Source organism: Limanda limanda, chromosome 12 (genome assembly GCF_963576545.1).
Source record: "Limanda limanda chromosome 12, fLimLim1.1, whole genome shotgun sequence".
Classification (NCBI taxonomy): domain Eukaryota; kingdom Metazoa; phylum Chordata; class Actinopteri; order Pleuronectiformes; family Pleuronectidae; genus Limanda; species Limanda limanda.
In genome coordinates, this window is record NC_083647.1 from 17526063 (window position 1) to 17545442 (window position 19380).

A 19380-nucleotide genomic window follows, 5' to 3' on the forward strand; every position below is an offset into this window, starting at 1 on the left:
ATATAATTTAAGCAAATTGCATCCAAGGAAATTAAACTATAGTGATTTTTTGTAGTTCTCATAATTGAGCGTGCCTTTATTGTGCTGAACATCCGCCTGCCCCGACGTCACATCCTGCATTTAAACATGGCGGACACGAACAGTGGCTAGATGAAGTGTGTTTTGGTCCATTTCGGCTGAATTCTGTGGAAATACAGGAACATGAAACCATTTCTAAAGCAGCGATAGAAACCAGGTCAGTGTGTGAGAGGCTGGGAATAAGGAACCTCTTGGCTTTTGTGTCGTTGTCACAGTCGGACGCTTAAATACGCAGCGACACAGACTCGTGTGTTTTCATTGTGTAAATGTGTTTATATGTAAATATGTATCTATAAGTTTCTATGTATATACAGTTCAACAGCACCGTCTCCTCTCATGTTTAGTGTAGACTGTATTTAAAAGATATTAACCTAAAGTAAAGGAAGAAACGTGGAATACTAAACTCTAAAAGTCAAAATACAAGTTAACACGGATTTAAACCGCTGTAATAACTGTATAATAAACTATACGTTTGTGAATAATACTCACACAACCTGGTTTATTGTGAACAAATGTGAAGCCACTGGACAAACACAGTCAGAAGCTGGTGGAGAAACGTCCTCGACATGTGATGTTAAAACCTTTAACATCAACAACAGGGTCGTTTCTTCACATTTATCTGAAAGATGTGATTCCACACATGTTGAATTTTATTTGAAAACACGATCCAGTGTCTAAGAAGTAGTTCACTGGTATTTTTGTATTTGTGCACTGATCACTTCCTGCTGTTTAATAACATTGTATGGAGAAAGTGATGTAAAGTCTGATAAGTAGTAATAACTTTAAACAACTAGTCAAAAACCAAACACCAAACTATCTGGGGGTCACAATGACATTATGAACTAGCTTAAGGGAAAATTTGGCAAACTTTCGAGTATACTTTTTTTTTAACTTTTTTTGCAACTCAACTTCAACTGTCATATTCCATCTTAGTGCTGTTATGGTTTACATGGAGTATAATATACTGTGTATATTGATATAATGACGGTAAAGAGAACAATTTCTCTGTGACCTAAAAGAGAAGTTTAAGTTTGTCCTATGCTGTTTGCAACAAGTGCATTTGGACTCAGACAGAACGAGAGCTCAATGTTAAAAAACTGAAGGGGCTACCTGCCCAAAAGAAACGCTAAATTCATGTTAAATGTTTACATCACGAGGCCTGTTATGTTTATCGGTTCTGTATATGTGAAATGTCACTCCATTAATCATTTTGTGTCAGGATTAAGATGTTAGCCCGTCCATATCACTTTACTTGAGGGAGAACATTCAGATTTTTTTGTAATCAACATTTACTCTCCTTGTAGAATTCAACCATGAGTAGCCGAAGGAAGAGAGCCCCTCCTGTGAGGGTGGATGAAGACTCTACGAAGAAGTTGAACTGGAACATGCTGGATGATCGCAAGGACGAGATGACCCACGAGGAAGAAGACCAGACGGCAACCTGCTCCGTTCCTCCAGGTGACTCCACTCCCAGCAGCTTCCTAATCTCACCCACTGAGGACCCTGCTGCCTGCCCCGGCTCTGTCAGCTTCACAGAGGAACTCCCCTGTACATCATCAGAGGTCGCTGTTGCCTCGACCTCTCTCTCCCTGACTGTTGTGCCGCCTTTAAACCTGGTCAACATCTGGAAGGCACTCATTGGGGAGTTCCGTGTGTGCCCGGCTTGGCTCCCGTCCGACTGTGAGCAGAAAGCGTTCACCCTCCACAGAAGGAGGGAGCAGCTCTGCCTCAGTTACAGCAGCTGCGACGAGAGCTCGGAGCTGCAGTCGACGTCGGACGAGGAGACTTGCACGGCGGAGTGCAGCCTCAGCCGGATCCCACTGGAGGATCTGGACTGGCTGCAGAAGAGGCAGGTGACGCAGCTCTGCCACCAGACAAAGGATGAGACGATCGTGGTATGAACGAAACAGTTACTCTAAATTCTAACTTCAATCTCCCCTCTAGTTGTTCACGCAGCTCAGCATTTAGTTTCTCATTTTATCATCTACACTGTTTTATTCAGAACCACTTGCATAGTACCATCAAAACGGATCTATCAAAAAGCTGAATTATTTAATTGTTCAGGCTGGTTGTGTTTATTCCCTAAATGCCAAATCCACTGTCATAGTCTTTGGTTGGGAAACTGAACAGCTGGAGTTTTCTGGTTCACAGTTTAAAACACCGTGTTTTCTGGCTTCAGCTGTTGTTTGTTTGCTTTTGACAGGTTGGGATCTACTTGCTGGAAACTGGGCTCGGGAAGCCGGATTTACTCAGCGAGGGAAGTGCTCGGTTGAAGAAAGCAAATCAACTAATGCAGAAGATAATGGAGTATTTCTATGATTTCATCATCCCTGGTAAGAAACCGCTCCTAGTGTCTAATGCATCCTGTGACCACAATGACATTTTAAAGTAAAGCATTGTAATGAGACATTAATATCCTGTCTGTTTAATCATGTAGAAGTTGTTGTAAATGAGGAGGAGCAGTGTGACACCGACCTGGAGAGACAAAATGTGGAGGAGCTCTATGATCATGTCCGACATCTGCACCAGCGAGAGAGCCAGGAGTTAACCTGTGAAATCCAGCACAAGGCTCTTATTCCTGTGCTTAGACCCTATCAGAGCCAGGCCGTCAACTGGATGCTGAAGAGGGAAAAATACAGGAACATTTCACAGAAAGGTAGAGTTTCTTATCATTGCCCTGACTTCTCTACTACGCGCATTATTAATAATTTAATGGGAATATTTTGATGGATAAATATGATCTTCTTAGTCAATCAGTCTTTTGAGATTTAAAGCCTATACATTTCCGGTTATGAGATCGAATTTAAGTCTGCAAGAGCAGAAACTATATGAAAGCAAATTTTATATTTACAATTTTGTTGCAGAACAATCGCTGCATTACCTCTGGCGGGAGTTGGTTACTTTGTGTGGAAAGAAGTTGTTCTACAACCCTTTTACTGGCTGGTAAGAACTTAAATAATTTCATATTGAAGTGAGACGCCTAAAAGTATTTTAAGTTTTCAACTTATGTGCCTTTTCCTTCAGTTTAATGAGAGAATTTCCTGTGGCCGGCATCGAGTGGCCAGGTGGTATCCTGGCTGATGAGATGGGACTGGGAAAGACAGTGGAAGTTCTGGCTCTCATCCTGCTTCACCCCCGGCTGGACGTGGAGCAGGAGGCTCTTACTCTGCCGGCGGTAAGGATCAGAAGACAGCTTTAATAAAAATATTCTGAGTTTGTTAAAGCTGTTAAAAAGAGTTTGTTAAATATATAGAGCTTCACCCTTTTCCTTCCTTTCTTTTTTTAATCTATTAACCATCAATAAATTAGTGTCATGGATGATAATTAACGATTGTAGTAATATCTTTATGAATTGTCTCAGCTTATTCCCCTTATTTTACAGCTTTTGGTCAATAAAGCATTTTGAAATGGTGATTGATGATGATGATGATTTATCTCTTGGTTTTTCAGGGGAAATCTGTGAACTACTTTGTTCCGCCTCCTCCGCAAGAAAGAAAGAAAGTAATCCACTGCAAGTCTGAAGTTCAGCCTAAGATTAAAACATCTCACCCAAGTACGTCGCTCAGAATCCTCTCAGACATCACAGCTTTTAATTCCTTTGCAGTTTGATTCAAGATTTCTACAACATGTTGTATATTCTGCCTGCAGCTGTGCGTATCATGCTGCTCACTGGAATAAAGGAAATGAGATCAGGAAAGGGAGCCTCAGTCAACGCTGTGTTCACGTATATCCGCGCCACTTACGGTTACGACCTCCTCAAGAACCGCAACCACATCAAGAAGATGCTGGTGAAGCTGATGGATGAAGGCCTAGTGGACCGGGTTAAAGGTCGTGGCTTGGCGGGGTCATTCAAGCTGGGAAAAAACTACAAAGAAACCAAGAAGATGTTAGCGGAAGCATCCAAGTCTGTAAGTAACAACACTTCCATTATGAATCTTTTATGCTGCAAATATTTCTTTCTTGTAAAATCTCCCTTTTATCTGTTCATTTCCTCAGATTTCAAAAAGCACAGAGGGCACGACGCCCAGGAAAAGGTTTCAGAGACGAGCTAAAGAGAAGGCAGAGGCAGCTCTTCAAAACTCTCTCACAGAGGATGAAAGAGATCTGAGCTCGTCTGACTGTCCTGTATCAGAGCAAAGAGAAACAAAGACAAAGTGGGATCTGAATGAGAAAGCCGATCGGTACGATCACGTGATGGATACGTCCACAACATCCTCGCAGATGTCTCAGGATAAAAGTGAGTCAGATACACATGAAACGTCCCGAGTGGAAGATCTCCCTGAAGACAGGAGAGAAGCTCCTCAGCTTGATGAAGAGACAGAAACCCCCACCAGAGCGTCCCTGGTCCCTTTCAACAATCCGGACTACCGCTTCGAGTGTATCTGTGGCGAACTGGGCGTTATCGACTACAAGGCCCGTGTCCAGTGTATGAACTGTCAGCTGTGGCAGCACGCAGACTGTGTTAACTACAAAGAGGAAAGCATTGGAACCACTCCCTTCTATTGCCCTCACTGCCTGGTGGCCATGAAACCCGTGTCCACCGGTGCCACCCTCATCATCTCCCCGAGCTCCATCTGCCATCAGTGGGTGGAGGAGATCAACCATCACATCAGGTCGTCCTCACTCCGGGTGATGGTGAGAACAATGGAGTCTTTTGGTCGATTTTGGTAGCACACAGTGGAAATGTAAAAATATTAACATCTCAGAAAACCAGAGGAACCAAATCTTAAATTTCTTTCTCACTGGCTTAGTATTGAAATAGAAATGTCTTTGAATTACATTTTTTCCAGCTTTATTCAATAAATTAAGTCTGGTGCAGTAATACTACACAAAAACAAGCTCTTTCACTTTATTTCCTCCGCTCGTCCAAAGAGCTCACACTCACAAATATGGTCAAGCTGCGTTAATATGAAATGATTATATTTGGCTCTCAGGTTTATCAGGGTGTGAAGAAACACGGCTTTATCCAGCCACACATTCTGGCTGAGCAGGATGTGGTCATCACCACCTACGACGTGCTGCGGTCGGAGCTCAACTACGTCGACATTCCCCACAGCAACAGCAAGGATGGACGCCGCTTCCGCAACCAGAAGCGCTACATGGCCGTTCCCAGTCCCCTGGTGGCGGTGGAGTGGTGGCGCATCTGTCTGGACGAGGCTCAGATGGTCGAATGTCCAACTGCGAAGGTAAGTTGTAGAGAAAAGATGAGGTATATGGAACCATGCAGCGAGGCTATTTCTCAGTTATTGATATTTGTGTTGTACAGTATTTTATTTCAGTTTGTCTGTTAAAACGTTTGTTTATTCTCAGTCTTTATTTAATTTTTTTCAGGCTGCAGAAATGGCTCTGCGTCTCACATCTGTCAACCGCTGGTGTGTCAGTGGGACTCCTGTCCAGAGAGGCTTAGAAGGTAAGAAATACCATGGAAGTATTAACATTAGAATGAATTATCCTCAGGAACAATGAGTTTTTAAAAATCTTTAAAACATGTTCAAGACAATAAAAAGTTAATTCTTAAACTGATTTTCTTTCCATGTTCAGATCTGTATGGCCTTGTACTTTTCTTGGGAGTTGATCCATACTGGGTGAAACACTGGTGGCATCGGCTGCTTTATCGCCCTTATCGCCATGGGAACACAGAACCTCTGTACAATGTCATTGCCCAAATATTATGGCGATCGGCTAAAAAAGACGTCATCGATCAGGTAGGATCATAAAAGTTCTTATTGTATTAGGTTCTCAATTTTTACATAATGTAAAGGGCTTTTGGTAATTTCAAAAAATGTGTTTTCCCGATGTTTTCCAGATCCAGATTCCACCTCAGACTGAGGAGGTTCACTGGCTCCGCTTCTCCCCCGTCGAGGGTCACTTCTACCACCGCCAGCACGAGGTCTGCTCCCAGGACGCTCTGGTCAAAATCAGGAAGATCTCCGACTGGAGCCTGAAACTCGGCAGCCTCGACCGCCGCACCGTCAACACCGTCTTGTACCCGCTGCTGAGGCTGCGGCAGGCCTGCTGCCATCCACAGGCTGTGAGGGGGGAATTCCTGCCTCTTCAGAAAAGGTAGATGACACTTGATATTGTGTTTTCACGGCTCTCACTGGAGAAGAGGGGCCTTTAACTGAAGGCAGCTGCACCGGTTAATTAACAATTTGCTCAACTAAATAGAGTTTCACGGCATTATTAATCCTAAAAGCCTGCGGCAACTCTTTTTGTCAGTTACACAGTCTGCAGTTGTGTTTATTTAAAGCTGATTCCTTCTGTGTAATTCGCGTTTGAGGGTTCTTTGAGTGGTATTTCTCTGTCCTCTCACCAGCACCATGACGATGGAGGAGCTCCTGAAGTCCCTGCAGAAGAAATGTCGAGTGGAGTGTGAAGAAGCTCACAGACAATTGGTGTGTGCGCTCAATGGCCTGGCCGGCATTCACATCATCAGAGGTATGAAACCCCACTTCTGTGCTTGTGCCCGCTCCGCTCCCAGTTTCCCATGGGAATCAGTTCAAACACAACACAAGCCACAATCTCATCTTTATGTCTCCCAACACCTTTTTGTACTGAGATGTTTTGTTGAAAGAAATCTCAGTGAGACAATATGTATAATGTGGATGGATGTACCGAGGAGGTTTGTATGGAACGTCTCATTAACTGAACGTTTCCTTCTCCGCCTTCAGATGAGTTTGTAGAGGCGACGGAGATGTATAGAGAAGTGCTTCGCTCATCAGAGGAGCACAAAGGCAGACTGAAGACGGATTCACTGCAGGTGTGTGGCCTCATTCTACTCATTTTCATGTGTCTGTGATTAATCTATGGACGATTTCACCATTGAAAGAAACCCGACAAAACATCTACTCTGAACAATTGCATAAATTCAAATGAAATCAAATGCTTGTGTGAAATTGTATTGATTTCTGATGCAATATCAAAATAGATATTCTGTAATTTCCCAGTGTTTATGTAACAACAAACAAATCCAATTAGTTTATCATCATTTTGTTTGTTCAGAGACTCCATGCAACCCATAATTTGATGGAACTGCTGAGTGCAAAGCATCAAGGGATACCCCCTACGCTGAGAGATGATCGACTAAGTGAAGAGGTAAAGTATATAAATATTTCTTATCTACACTTGGGATGAAACCTAAGAGATGCCTGACTTCCTACATGCCAATGTGGATCGTTCTTGCGGAGCTTGTTTTTATCTCATCTCCACTGTGCCATCTGTTGCTCTTCAGGCCGAGCAGCTGCGACAGCACTACATGACCAAGTACGACTCTGAGGTGGCGGACGCCCATCAGGCTCTGCAGCCGGTGCTACAGAACATCAAAGAGCTGAGACGCAAAGTGAGAAACCTCTTTTAAATCGACATCTATCCACATTGTTTTACATAAAATTACAATCTACCAAATGGCAGAATATTGACAAACTCCGATCCAGAATTTAAGTATTTCAAACTCATCAATATCCAATTACAGATGGATTTTTTTGTATATTATCTACAGAGTCAAGTAGAATAAATTTAATAATAACACATTCGTCTTTGTCCAGGTGAAGCTGAATGCTCACTGGTGGCTGGATGTTATTCAGAGGGCAATCCGCTTCTCCACCGATGATGATCTGGTGTCTCGCATCAAGAACGAGCTGACGTCCAGCTACAAGCAACAAGCCAGCAAGCTCTCCATGGCTGACAAGTACGAGTCCATTCTACAAAATGAGACAATGGCTAAGAGCTCTTCTCAGACCAAACTTGTACTTAAAGTAAGTTTGTGTCCTGCAGGTTCCGTGATGCCACTGGTTTGCAGTTCCTGCTCACCTCACAAATGCAAGATCTGATGAAATCCCAGAAGACCGTGCAAGACGCAGTGAAGAATCTTGAAGGCCCGGCTTCAAAAACAGTGATTGACGAGGTCACGATTTGTCACCTCAGGCCTATGAGACTGCCACTTAACAAGTAGGACATCAGAAAGTAGTAATTTTACATATATTGTACAACCCGCTTCTGAACCTTTGAACTGGTTTTCTATGTGAACTAATGCTCTTCTCTTGTGGTATTTTAGCTGTGTCTTTTGCAAAGCTGATGAGCTTTTCGTCGACTATGAGTCCAAGCTGTTTTCTCACACGTATGTAGAACAATATTCCTGACATCTGTCCGTTTTAATACTCAAATTGTGTATTATTTAAAAATGGTGGTGTGGTGTGGTGGTTAATCAGAAATATTACCTCACAGGGTAAAGGGTCAGACAGCCATCTTTGAGGAAATGATTGAGGATGAAGACGGGATGGTGGACGACCGTCTGCCCACCACCAGCCGAGGTCTCTGGGCAGCCAGTGAGACTGAGCGCACGCTGAAGGCCATCTTGTCTTTCGCCAAAGCTAAACGCATGGATCCAGAGCTGGTGGAGGAGGGCAACACTTTCATGGAGCTGTTTGAGAACTGGAAGAAGGAGTACAAGGTTCGTACGCACACCAACAAAACCTGTTTTTTCAAGCAAGCACAACCTGTTTAAAACGTAACACAAGATTCTTCTACAAATATTCAAAAGGCTGTATAACCGCTTTTGCTCATTGAATTTAGAGACAAAAGACAGAAATAGCATTTGCATGTGCCAATTCACATCAGGTGCTGCACGAGTACTGGATGGTGCTGCGGAATCACGTGTCAGCCATCGATGAGATGGGGATGGCCACGGAGAGGCTACGAGTATACCTGCCCGACGAGCCCAAGACCAAACTGCTGCACATCATCGAGCCACATGAGGTGAATGAAAGACCATGACACATCTCTTGCTTGTTTCTGTCTGTTCTTTCAAAAATCAGTGGATTTCCTCTCCTAAATTAATTTTGATTTGCATAGTCACTGATTTCACACACATGGTGAACTCCTGGTGTCTTTAATCACACAGCTGGACACCACATTCACTTCTGGGTCTTGTGACAGATACAACCATTTGGTAGATTTGACATTTAAACACATATTTTACTTTCTTTAAAGTTTTGGAGCCAACTTGAGCGTGAACTGTACTTAATAAATGAAATGGAAAAATCTGTTGATGATGCCAACGAGCACTGCTGCTGGTTTCCAAGGATGTAATATTGTGCCTTAACTATTTTTATTGCATTCCAATCCTGACCCGTGTCCTCGGATGCTTTGCTTCCAGGTGGGGCAGAACAGAGTCAAGCTTTTGAACGACCAGGCAGTGGCCAAGTCTCAGCTGCAGAAGAAGCTCGGCCAGTTTCTGTACCTCACAAATCTGGAGAAGGTAATAAACAGTTAAGAGTAACTGAATTTGAATTTAAAAAAAAAAAAAAAAAAAAGAAACTAACCACTTTTTGAAACTAACACTTTGGTAGCACTAAAATGGCACTTACTTATAGCACTTTGTAGTTTTGCTTTATTTCGAAGAAATTGTACTGTCTTGATTCTTGTTGTTTTTGGTTTGTACCCTCTGGGTTGAATGCACTTATTGTAAGTCGCTTTGGATAAAAGCGTCAGCTAAATGTAATGTAATGTAATGTAATGTAACTGCAAAGTACATCAATTCTCCAGCTGCTCATTCAAAAACTTGTGTGATACGATCTCACTCCGACTTATGTAATGTCTTTTATTTCAGTCCCAGGACAAGTCGACTGGAGGACTGAATCCAGAGCCATGTCCCATCTGTGCTCGGCCCCTGGGACAGGAGGTGAGACAGAACACCTCACCGTCTGTACAACTGTCTCATCAGCACAGAGGCTGTAATTACATCCAGTCTGAAGCAGATGCCCTCTCCTCCAGGAACTGTGTTTAACATTTGGTTGTTGTCAGTTGTTTATCAGTGAATGTGATGAGCCTGGTGCACCTGAGAAATCAAACAGAAGGATTCGCCTCTCTGATGTTTTCCTTTTAATATTTGTGGAGTTTTTGGTATTATGTTTATATTCATCAAGTTTATGGGAGATCTAATGACGTAATGACAAATCAAACTGAAGAGTTTAGTCTTTTTTCCGCATATGTTTTTTAAAAAACGCTTTGTTTTTACACCTCTCTTTTGTTTAAAAAAGGAACGCCCTATGTTGTTAAAGAAAGTTTAATTTACGTCCATTTTGGAGTTTTTGCGTTATCATGCTCATAAACAAACCAAACCACCAAACATCCAGCTCTAAGTTTAGATTTGCTACCACAGTGACTGTGGATTTGAGAATCCCTGGTAGTGTCTTCATTTGTGATCTTAAATCCTGGTCTTTCTCTTCCCCAGTGGGCAGTGCTGACTTGTGGCCACTGCTTCTGTAACGAGTGCATCTCCATCATTGTGGAGCAGTACAGCACGGGCTCAAGGAGGCGTGCCATCATGTGTGCCATTTGTAGGCAGACCACGTCACACTCTGAGATCTCCTATGTGTTCACCACGCAGTCGTCCAGTCAGGACCAGGACATCCCAGTCCAGGTCAGTAGAGCAACAGGCACGAGTCTGGATATTTATTATGTCAGTAATGGATTAATCCTGATATAAAGATTTGTCAGATTGGTTCAATCGGACTTAATTTGTATTGAATTGCTTGAAATGCTTTCCTGAATGACTTGCATGCTTTGTAACTGACTGTAGTCAACACTTATTAGGGGGTTGCCCTTTAATTCATGTCCTGTAATTTATGTCACTGTATCTTAGCAAAGTTTTGCCCAGGTCACTGATGGTTGATCATACAGTAACGTAATATTCCTCCTCCTGCGTTCGTCAGGGAAGCCATTCTACCAAAGTGGAGGCAGTGGTGAGAACGCTGAAGAAGATTCAAGCTTCCGACCCCGGAGCCAAGTGTCTCGTTTTCTCCACGGTAACTGTAAACTATCCGTGCTCCGTCAGATGGTGATTTACCTTGATGATATCTGGTTTGGATCTGACCCAGTTTCTCTCTCTCTCTCTCCCGCTCAGTGGCTGAGCGTCCTGGACATCATCGCCAAGGCCTTGTTTGACAACAACCTGGAGTTCTCACAAATCAATGGGATTCACAAATTCCAGGTTTGGATTTTGCATTGCAACCATTTTTACCCAATGCAATATCCCCTGCTATTACACCACGGGAAGTTTACCATAGTGTAGTGAGGACATTTGAAAGTTTCCGCAATTTTCCACCCTGCCACTACAGCAAAAGAAAAGATCATTCCTATAACTTTACCGTTAGGTTCATCTGATTTCATGACACCCAAACTTCCCCTTAAGGTTTAATAGGAACTCTAATCCTGTTGTGGTAGAAACCTTAAGTCCAGGTCACCTCCAAAATGTAATCTTTTTACCTTTTTCCCAGAGGACAAAATTCATACATACATTTCATCGATCTTTGTTTCTCAGTTTGTGTTGTATCCTGCCGACAGACACATGCGATGAATATCTCATCTCTCCTATTAATATTTACTCTGTCTTATTATGATAATGGTTTCTCTCTGACCACTTACCTCTAAAACCAGGATTTCTTAATTTATTTTCTTAATTTTTAACATTGATTATGTTATTTTTGTGGTAGTTATCCACAGATTTCGTGGCTCAACCAGGATTAAAGATCCAACACCCCTCTTCCACAAGGAAAACTATAAGGGGCAAACACTTTATACTTTGATTAGATTTTTTTCTAAAAAAGAAGAAGGCACAGCTAAATGTGACAACAATTTATTTGTTGCCACGATGTCTCCTCATGCAGGTGTGATTTTATCAATCTCATTGTCGACTTCAATGTTCCAGGAGAATCTGAGCTCCTTCAAATACGAAGAGAAGATCAACATTCTTCTCCTTCCTCTCCACACGGGCTCAAATGGTCTGAACATCATCGAAGCCACTCACGTGCTGCTGGTGGAACCCATCCTGAACCCGGCCCACGAGCTCCAGGCCATCGGCAGGGTGCACCGCATCGGACAAACCAAGTAAGTTTCAGGTAGTTCAGGCCTGTGGGTGTTGGTGTGTCCAGGTTGAAACCTCTTTATGACAGTTGCACCTTCTGTTTTGCACATCCAGTGTAATTTCTTTTCTTTTTGTCCACCAGACCAACGTTCGTCCACAGGTTCCTCATTAAATCCACTATTGAAGAGAGAATGCAGGCGATGCTGAAAACAGCAGAGAAAAGGTACGAGTTGACACTAAGCTCTTTAATTCAAAAGGGGGATTTTGACATTTAAAGGTTGGAACGTGGCAGCTGAGCTCACAGTACCCATAAATGTTTTTTTTCCTTCCCTTTATCCCAGTCACACCAGCACAGTCATGAAGCACTCGGAGGCTGCAGTACTGACGGTAGCCGACCTCGCCGATCTGTTTACTGACGATACTCAACATCTGGGATGAGTCTGAACACCACGAGACACCGACTGAAGATACACAGCGACTTTGTCTTTACCCAGTGGGTGATGAGAATAGTCCGATTTTGCACATTCCAATTTTTTATATATGGATCATGAAGTTACCAAATGCATCTTAGCATATTTAAGCAAATCACTGGCAGCAAACAACAAATTTTCTTATTTGTTTTGAGTTTTTAATCTGTTAGGGGGGGTATGTGTGATGTCTTAGCTGTAACTTAACGGATCCAGTGACTACTACAGCTGTGCAGGGACATAACTGATGATCACATTTTACTCGACTGTACAATATCTTTGCTTTTGTTTATCTGTACATTTATAATGAACTTCACTGCATGACAAGGCAGATGAACACGGGAGATTGTGGTATCGTCACAACCTGGAAATAAACATCTGTCCTCTGTCATCCTGTTACGAGCTCTTTTTGTGCGCTGCCTTTTATTGTGATTTATTTCTATGCTGTAAAAGTGTCGACAGGAAGGAAGCCGTTGACCTTGAGCTGTTGCTCGGACTTTTACTTCTTTACAATCGGAGTAGAAGTGAGAGATTATTGCAGGATCCTCTTGTTCCAGACAATCTTCTTTTAGCGATTTGTCTTTTAAAACAATGCTCGGCTCTGACACTTATGCCTGTCTTAATTTGCAAGACAAAAAAGAGGAAGATTCAGTGTCTTGGAAACTGATCTTGTAAATCAAACTCATAAAAGTCCCAAAATGTGAGGAGGTTTTCGGCCTCATTGCAGCAGTCAGCTCGTCCTTCTCCTACTTTGCCACTTACAAATTGACTGGACAGGTTTAACGAATGAATTACTGTTTCTTACTTTTTCCTTTTTTCATCGTGTTTTTTTAAAACGTCATGAAAATAATTATTCTCCTTTCTTGTATCTCCCTCTCAAAGTATTTTATGGTCTGTTCATCCCACACACATGCACTCACCAGGTCCTTGGCATCATCACTGAATTGCCCTTGACTCGTAATGAGTTTCTTTTTGCCTGAGTGACTGGGATTCCCGCACCAGTAAAGATTTTAAAATGTCCAGACAAAGGATGCAGACAACAAAGAGTGGCAGCCCAGTGCTGTTGTTCCTCTCCTGCATGGTAACCAGACGTTGTTGGCCCTCTGTAGTAAGAAACGGTTGTAAGATGTTTACTAAGACGACGTCGCCGCAGTGGGCGGTAACATACGTGTTACCTTGGACTCCCCTCAGTTCCCCCTATTCATGTGTGGAATCTCATTGTTGATGGGGACATCATTCAAGCTGGTGTTTTAAGGCCAGAGGGAGGCTCCCAGTACATTAGAGCCGTGTTTCGAGGGTTGGGGTAAGAGACAGGTACTACGTCTTTCCCCAGAAAGATTCACAGAGTTTCGGGGGAGAAAGAGCCAAAAAAGGCAGTGGAGTGGCTGAGCTGAAGCAAACCAGAGGGAGAATCCAGGGAAGATGGCACCTGCCAGTTTGGTTATTGCCTGGTTACTGTTCACCATGAGGATGGTCATCTCGGCCGTGTATCTGGAGCCTGAGGAGGAGGGTGAGCTCACTACTCGCATCACATCACATCACACACATCAGGGGCCAAACTACAGAAACCATATACTGGTGATAAGTCATAAGCCTGTTTTCTCATTGATGACTGGAGGTTAAGCACCAGTTTCCCGACAGACTCTAAGATCTTTGAAATGTTCTCGTAAAAACGATCATCTAATCAAGTTCAGTAAGTTTAGAATTTTGTGTCTAGTTTTTTTGACCACAGCAGCAGTGAATGTGATTTCTGTGAAGATTCTCAGTCATAGTATTTCTCTGGAACTGGCAACTGGAGTTAATTGAGGTTTTTGCAGATGTGATTCCTCTGATCCGAACAACTTCTTCGGCTCTGATGAGGTGAAATGTCAAGAACCTCGAGCAAGTCCGGTTGTCCTCACAGCTCTCGGAAAAAAATATTTAGATTGTTCAGTTAGGTCAAAATAACTACTAGACTGTGGAAATACTTGTTTATAAGTAAAGTCCTGCATTTAATTAATTAATTAAATAAAAGTGAAGAAATATTGTCGGCAAAAAAACTTAACGCAGGAAAAGCAAACCCTACTCATGCAGCAGAGTGAACCCACTCAGATGTATTACACATGCGGCTTTTAGATCAATATAACTGATGCATTAATGTGTAAACAGCATTTAAGTGCTGGTGTAGTTGGAAGAGAGGCATATAGCGCTACTGTGGACAATATTGGGTCTTTTAATATACGACAATGCATCATATTGAAAGAATTCAGCTGTATGTTGTGCAAAGTTGGCTGTAAAATGAATGTATTAGAGTGAGAGGTACAATATAATATTTTCCTCTAAAATGTAACGCAGTAAAAAAATGGAAAGTACTACTCAATTTCCCCCTGGGATCAATAAAGTATTTCTTAATACATTTCAATTAAATATGTGATAATAATACACAAGGTTAAATTGCATTGTCTAAATGTTGAATATAAATGTGTTGGATCATAGAGTGTGCAAAAGTGGTATAAGTTTAAAAATAATGATATTGTATTATCTGAAATTAATTTTTGTTTGAAGTTTAAACTGTTGTTTTTCTTATCCTCTTTTTTCCCCATTAGAGCTCAATGAAACTGTCATTTGCACCAACGATCATATGGAGGTCGTTATACCCAGTGTTTTTTTCCTCAGCAAAGAGCCTCCAGTTTATGTAAGTCTTTAAAAGTATTTTTTTCAAAGGCAGTTGTTCGATTCTACTGAATTCCGAGTGTGATACTTGAATATTTGTGTTTCCTGTGTTTAGGTTTGGGATTTGCATTTAAATGATCCGGAGTGCCGTGGCGTTGAGGTCGGAGATGACTACGTCTTCAGCATAAAGACCAATCTGTCCGACTGTGGGACTATAATGGTACGAGCTTCCAAAAAAACTTTAACAGTGTGTGAAAGTCGCGTCTGCCGGATTTAAGAGTCTAATAAAAAAAAACTAATCAAATGTTGCACGTGAGCTGAGACGTTTAGAAGAGCTGCTAACAAAGGACGAATGCATCAGCTTTAATCACCATGAAGACAAACTACACTCGGTATCTCCATCACTGACAGTATAAAATCCCCATCATTATAAATTATCTGGTTTACGATTTGTACGGTTGTTGTGGGAACTGGACCGGGAGCAGTGTTTTTTTTTTTTCTTTCTGTGGTGACGTAAATGTGGACTGAGAACCTCTGTTCTGTGTTCAGATGGGTACTGAGGAATTAGCTCATATGTATAATAAGATGGACAGAGAAAGGCACACACCCTGAGCCCAGACAGAAAGGGGTGAAGAGAAAAGAAAGGGGGGGGGGGAGTGGCGTGCATGTCAAGGAAGAACGGAGGCGTTGTTCCTTTTCCCTATGACAGAACTGGGCCTTATTCAGCGCAACGATGGGACCTTGAATGGCCTTGTAGTCCTAAATTATCTGAATTTACATGGGAATGATGATTATTTGTTGAAGCTCAGTGAATAGGAAGGCGACAAATCACTGGTCAACTCGCCCCTTGGTTATTTTAATCCCGCTGTTCTCATGGTCTCCATCTCCGGAGGGGTTTGAAATCCCTACTTCAGTTCACAAGTGTCCTTGAATTGTGTCCTCGGAATGCGTGAAGGTTTTTCTTGTAAAGTGAGCGAAAGGTTAACACAGAAAAAAGGGAAAAAAAAAATCTCCCAGTCCTGCACCTCAGCAGTTTTACAAGTTTATTGCATAGAGCCTGAGCAAAGTATGTCTCCTCCGGATTAGAAGAAGAATGCTGTGTGTGTTGGTCTTGCTTCACCTTGACCGCAGGACCCGTTAAACCCCAGCCGTCAGCGGAGGACTGACTGAACTGTCGGGTTTAAAGGTCAAACATTTTCATTCACACACGGCAGCATCCTCTGATCATGTTTCAACGATAGTTCTGTGTTTGTGAGAAGCAGAGCCTCGAGTGATGAGTGCCAGTGGCAGTGGGGTCCTGTCATGAAGCAATGAAGACCTGTCGCCCGGCCGTGGAAACCTGTCGCTGCTGCTCATTGTGGGGGGTCGCGTGTTTACCAAGCGGTAGTAAAAGATGTCTCGGCCGTTAGAGCCTGGGACAATTCCTCCTGCTCGGGGACCATGAGAGGCCGTCCTCCTTCTGGCCTCAGCAGGGGCCCTGACAAACCTTGGACACAACCTTTTCCCTCGTCTACGTTTTACGGTCTCGCCAACGTCACTTGCCAACAAAAGAATATAGACCAGTATCGCTCACATTTACAGTGTGTGAAAGGGTGACGGCCGTTGACGTTACAGCCTGGGAAAGAGGTCACATGAAGTCCCCTCAGTCACTTTGTCTGTCTGTGATTATCACAACTGTAAATACTGCAGCTGTGGACACTTTACATGCGTCTTGATGTAATCTTGGAATGTGAACAGTGATATAAACGATATAAAAAGATTGGGAGTTTTTTTGTACATTTTACTTTATTTCTAGATAAGTCATGGATTTGATGAAATAATTCATATAATAATAGTGAATTTAAATGTGGTTTCATAAGGAGACTGTTGGGTCTTGGCTGAAGTATGTGCTCTACTGAGTGTCATTAGGGTTGATTTGTCAATTAATAAATGAAAATTAATCGTCATCTATTATAAAAATCTGTTAATTTGAACACATTTACAAGCAAAAATGCCAAACTTTTGATGGTTTCAGGTTAGAAAATATGAACATTTCCCTGTGGATTCTGTAGATGAACATAAAATGAATCTGAAAATCAATTAATACTTTCAGGTATTTTGTAATAGCAACTATTACCAAATCTTTTCTTATACTACCACCTCTGTGAAGACTTATTGTGATGGTCACTGGTTGATTGAAAATGTTGTTGTTTTTCTTTCTCTCTCCTCTCCTCTCCTCAGGCCTCAGATGACACACACATCATGTTCATCAACACCATACACAACAACGACTCAGAGCTCATCACGAGAAACTACATCAACATAACCTTTGTGTGTCGCTACCCCGTCAATTACATGGTGCGGCAACCCAACGGGGAAAACATGATCAGAGTGGACGTCAGGTGACTGTTTGTTTTTCTATCTAAATGACCTCTGACCTCTCAGTAACATCATTCGATTTTTAAAACACGGGTCTGTTTGGACTCTACAGAACGATAACTCTAAACACGGAGGACGGGAACTTCTCCGTGTCCATGTTGTTGTACAAAGACGCAGCCTTCCAGGACAGATGGACGACTGTGCCATCGCTGACCCTGGAGGACGACATCTTCGTGAAGGTTTTCATGGTAAATACTCACGTCTCATATTAACTTGACTATTGTGTAAGGTTTAGTTGCATATTTTAAGCAGTATTTAGTGTTTTGTGTTGAGTAAAGTGCCTGTTTAAGATGAGCCGTGACGTGGAGGATGTTTGCTGAGCTTTTGACTTACAGACAAAAACATATTACATCACTGTCATACTATTGACAGCTATTTTGGGATCAGGCTAAACTTGTTGTTACATGATGTTAAGCAACATGTTGTGTGGTGGATGCATTATAAGCAACACAGGAAATTGAACACTCCCCTCGTGCTGCTCTTTTCCTAGATGTTGTTATAACCTCTTTGTACAGCTGTTGTTTATGCACCAGGAATCAGTGTTTCACATGTCAATCATGAAAAAGTGTTTAGCGTGTTTACGTTTTGACTGTCACTCCCGTCTGTCCCCACAGATACCGGCTGACCTGATGCTGCGGATCGAGAGGTGCTGGGCCACACCGACCAGTGATCCATACAGCAACATACAGTACACCTTCATCAGAGACAGGTCGGCCTCAGAAGTGTTATCTTTTCTTTTTGGATTTGTCATTTTGAACCTGAAAAATAAGAATAATTCGATTGGGATTTGTTTATTCAGGCTGTGTTGAAATCTGCTTATAGCTGGTGGTGTGATTTCACCACCCTGGCACACAGCTCTAAGTCCTCTCACACGAGGGGCTGTTGAAATCTGAAATAAGAGAATTTGTTGCTTAGAGAGCAGGCCAGACAACAAGTTCTCAGAGCCCCGGGTCATGTGACTCCCCCTGTCTGAGAGGCCACATGCGTTTCAGTTCAACAGCTGTGCACGTCCTTGACAACCAGGCAGTATTTGGTACTGTTGGCAACAGCAAAGAGCAATGAAACGCTGCACAATGATTTCACAATGCAGGAGGGGAGGGAAAGGAAAATACTCCAATAAATCTGTCTCTCACGGTGCTGCAGATAATGTTTGCGTTATGTCTGAGCTTTGTCGTGGATCACACTGAGATCTTGGGTTGAAATCTGTTCCTTCTCGTTGTTTTTGTGACTTTAGATTTCAATCTTACTCCCACCAGACCTGTCTGACTTCTCTGTCTCCCCCCTCACAGCTGCCCGGTGCTGTCCAACGAGCAGACCCTGAGTGTGCTGAAGAACGGCCAGGGTCCGGAGGCCTTGTTCAGGATACAAATGTTTAAGTTTGTTGGCAGCTCCTACGCCAACGTCTTCCTCCACTGCAACATCCAGATCTGCCACAACGCTCCGGGGCTGTGTCAGCCAGTGAGTGAGCACATGCAACACCCATTCCTCACACTGGGAGTCACAGGCCAGTTCAGACAAGTAGCCTGGGATGGGCTCAGCTTAGGTCCTTAATATAGACCCATCAGGACAGAGTTGTGTCTCAGCTCCATGATGGGCCAGTCAGGCTGCCCTGGTCTTTAAATATGCATCTCGTAGCCTCAGTTCTTTTCATGTCTAATCATGTGTTTCCAGAACTGCTCTGGTGAAGACACAGTAATGAGGATTCGCAGAGACGTCCCACTGTCCCACACTGTGTCTTATGGACCAATCAGACGACTACCCAACAGTGAAAAGCCCAATCTGAGTCAGTTTTTACATTCTCTTTCATTTATGTGGATTTCGTCAAAGCCTTGAGATTCCAGATACTGAAAAACTATTTGTATGCTAAAGTGTGTTTCCACCTGTTTCCTTTGTGTCTGTAGA

General features: G+C 42.7%; 1 protein-coding gene across 1 annotated transcript; it reads left to right on the forward strand.

Moving 5' to 3' along the window:
* The first annotated feature begins 136 nt into the window (after positions 1-136).
* On the forward strand, positions 137-12782 carry shprh (SNF2 histone linker PHD RING helicase). Its single transcript, XM_061083294.1, has 30 exons — positions 137-235; positions 1383-1973; positions 2282-2411; positions 2516-2734; positions 2943-3021; positions 3103-3253; positions 3529-3631; positions 3727-3986; positions 4075-4713; positions 5013-5264; positions 5410-5488; positions 5620-5783; positions 5885-6141; positions 6395-6516; positions 6750-6838; positions 7081-7173; positions 7310-7417; positions 7623-7765; positions 7852-8025; positions 8132-8194; positions 8302-8527; positions 8695-8832; positions 9233-9334; positions 9686-9757; positions 10310-10498; positions 10791-10883; positions 10982-11068; positions 11786-11964; positions 12084-12164; positions 12283-12782. Exons 2-30 carry the CDS (start codon positions 1392-1394, stop codon positions 12377-12379), a joined length of 4971 nt encoding a protein of 1656 aa, XP_060939277.1. The 5' UTR covers positions 137-235; positions 1383-1391; the 3' UTR covers positions 12380-12782.
* The last annotated feature ends 6598 nt before the right edge of the window (positions 12783-19380 follow it).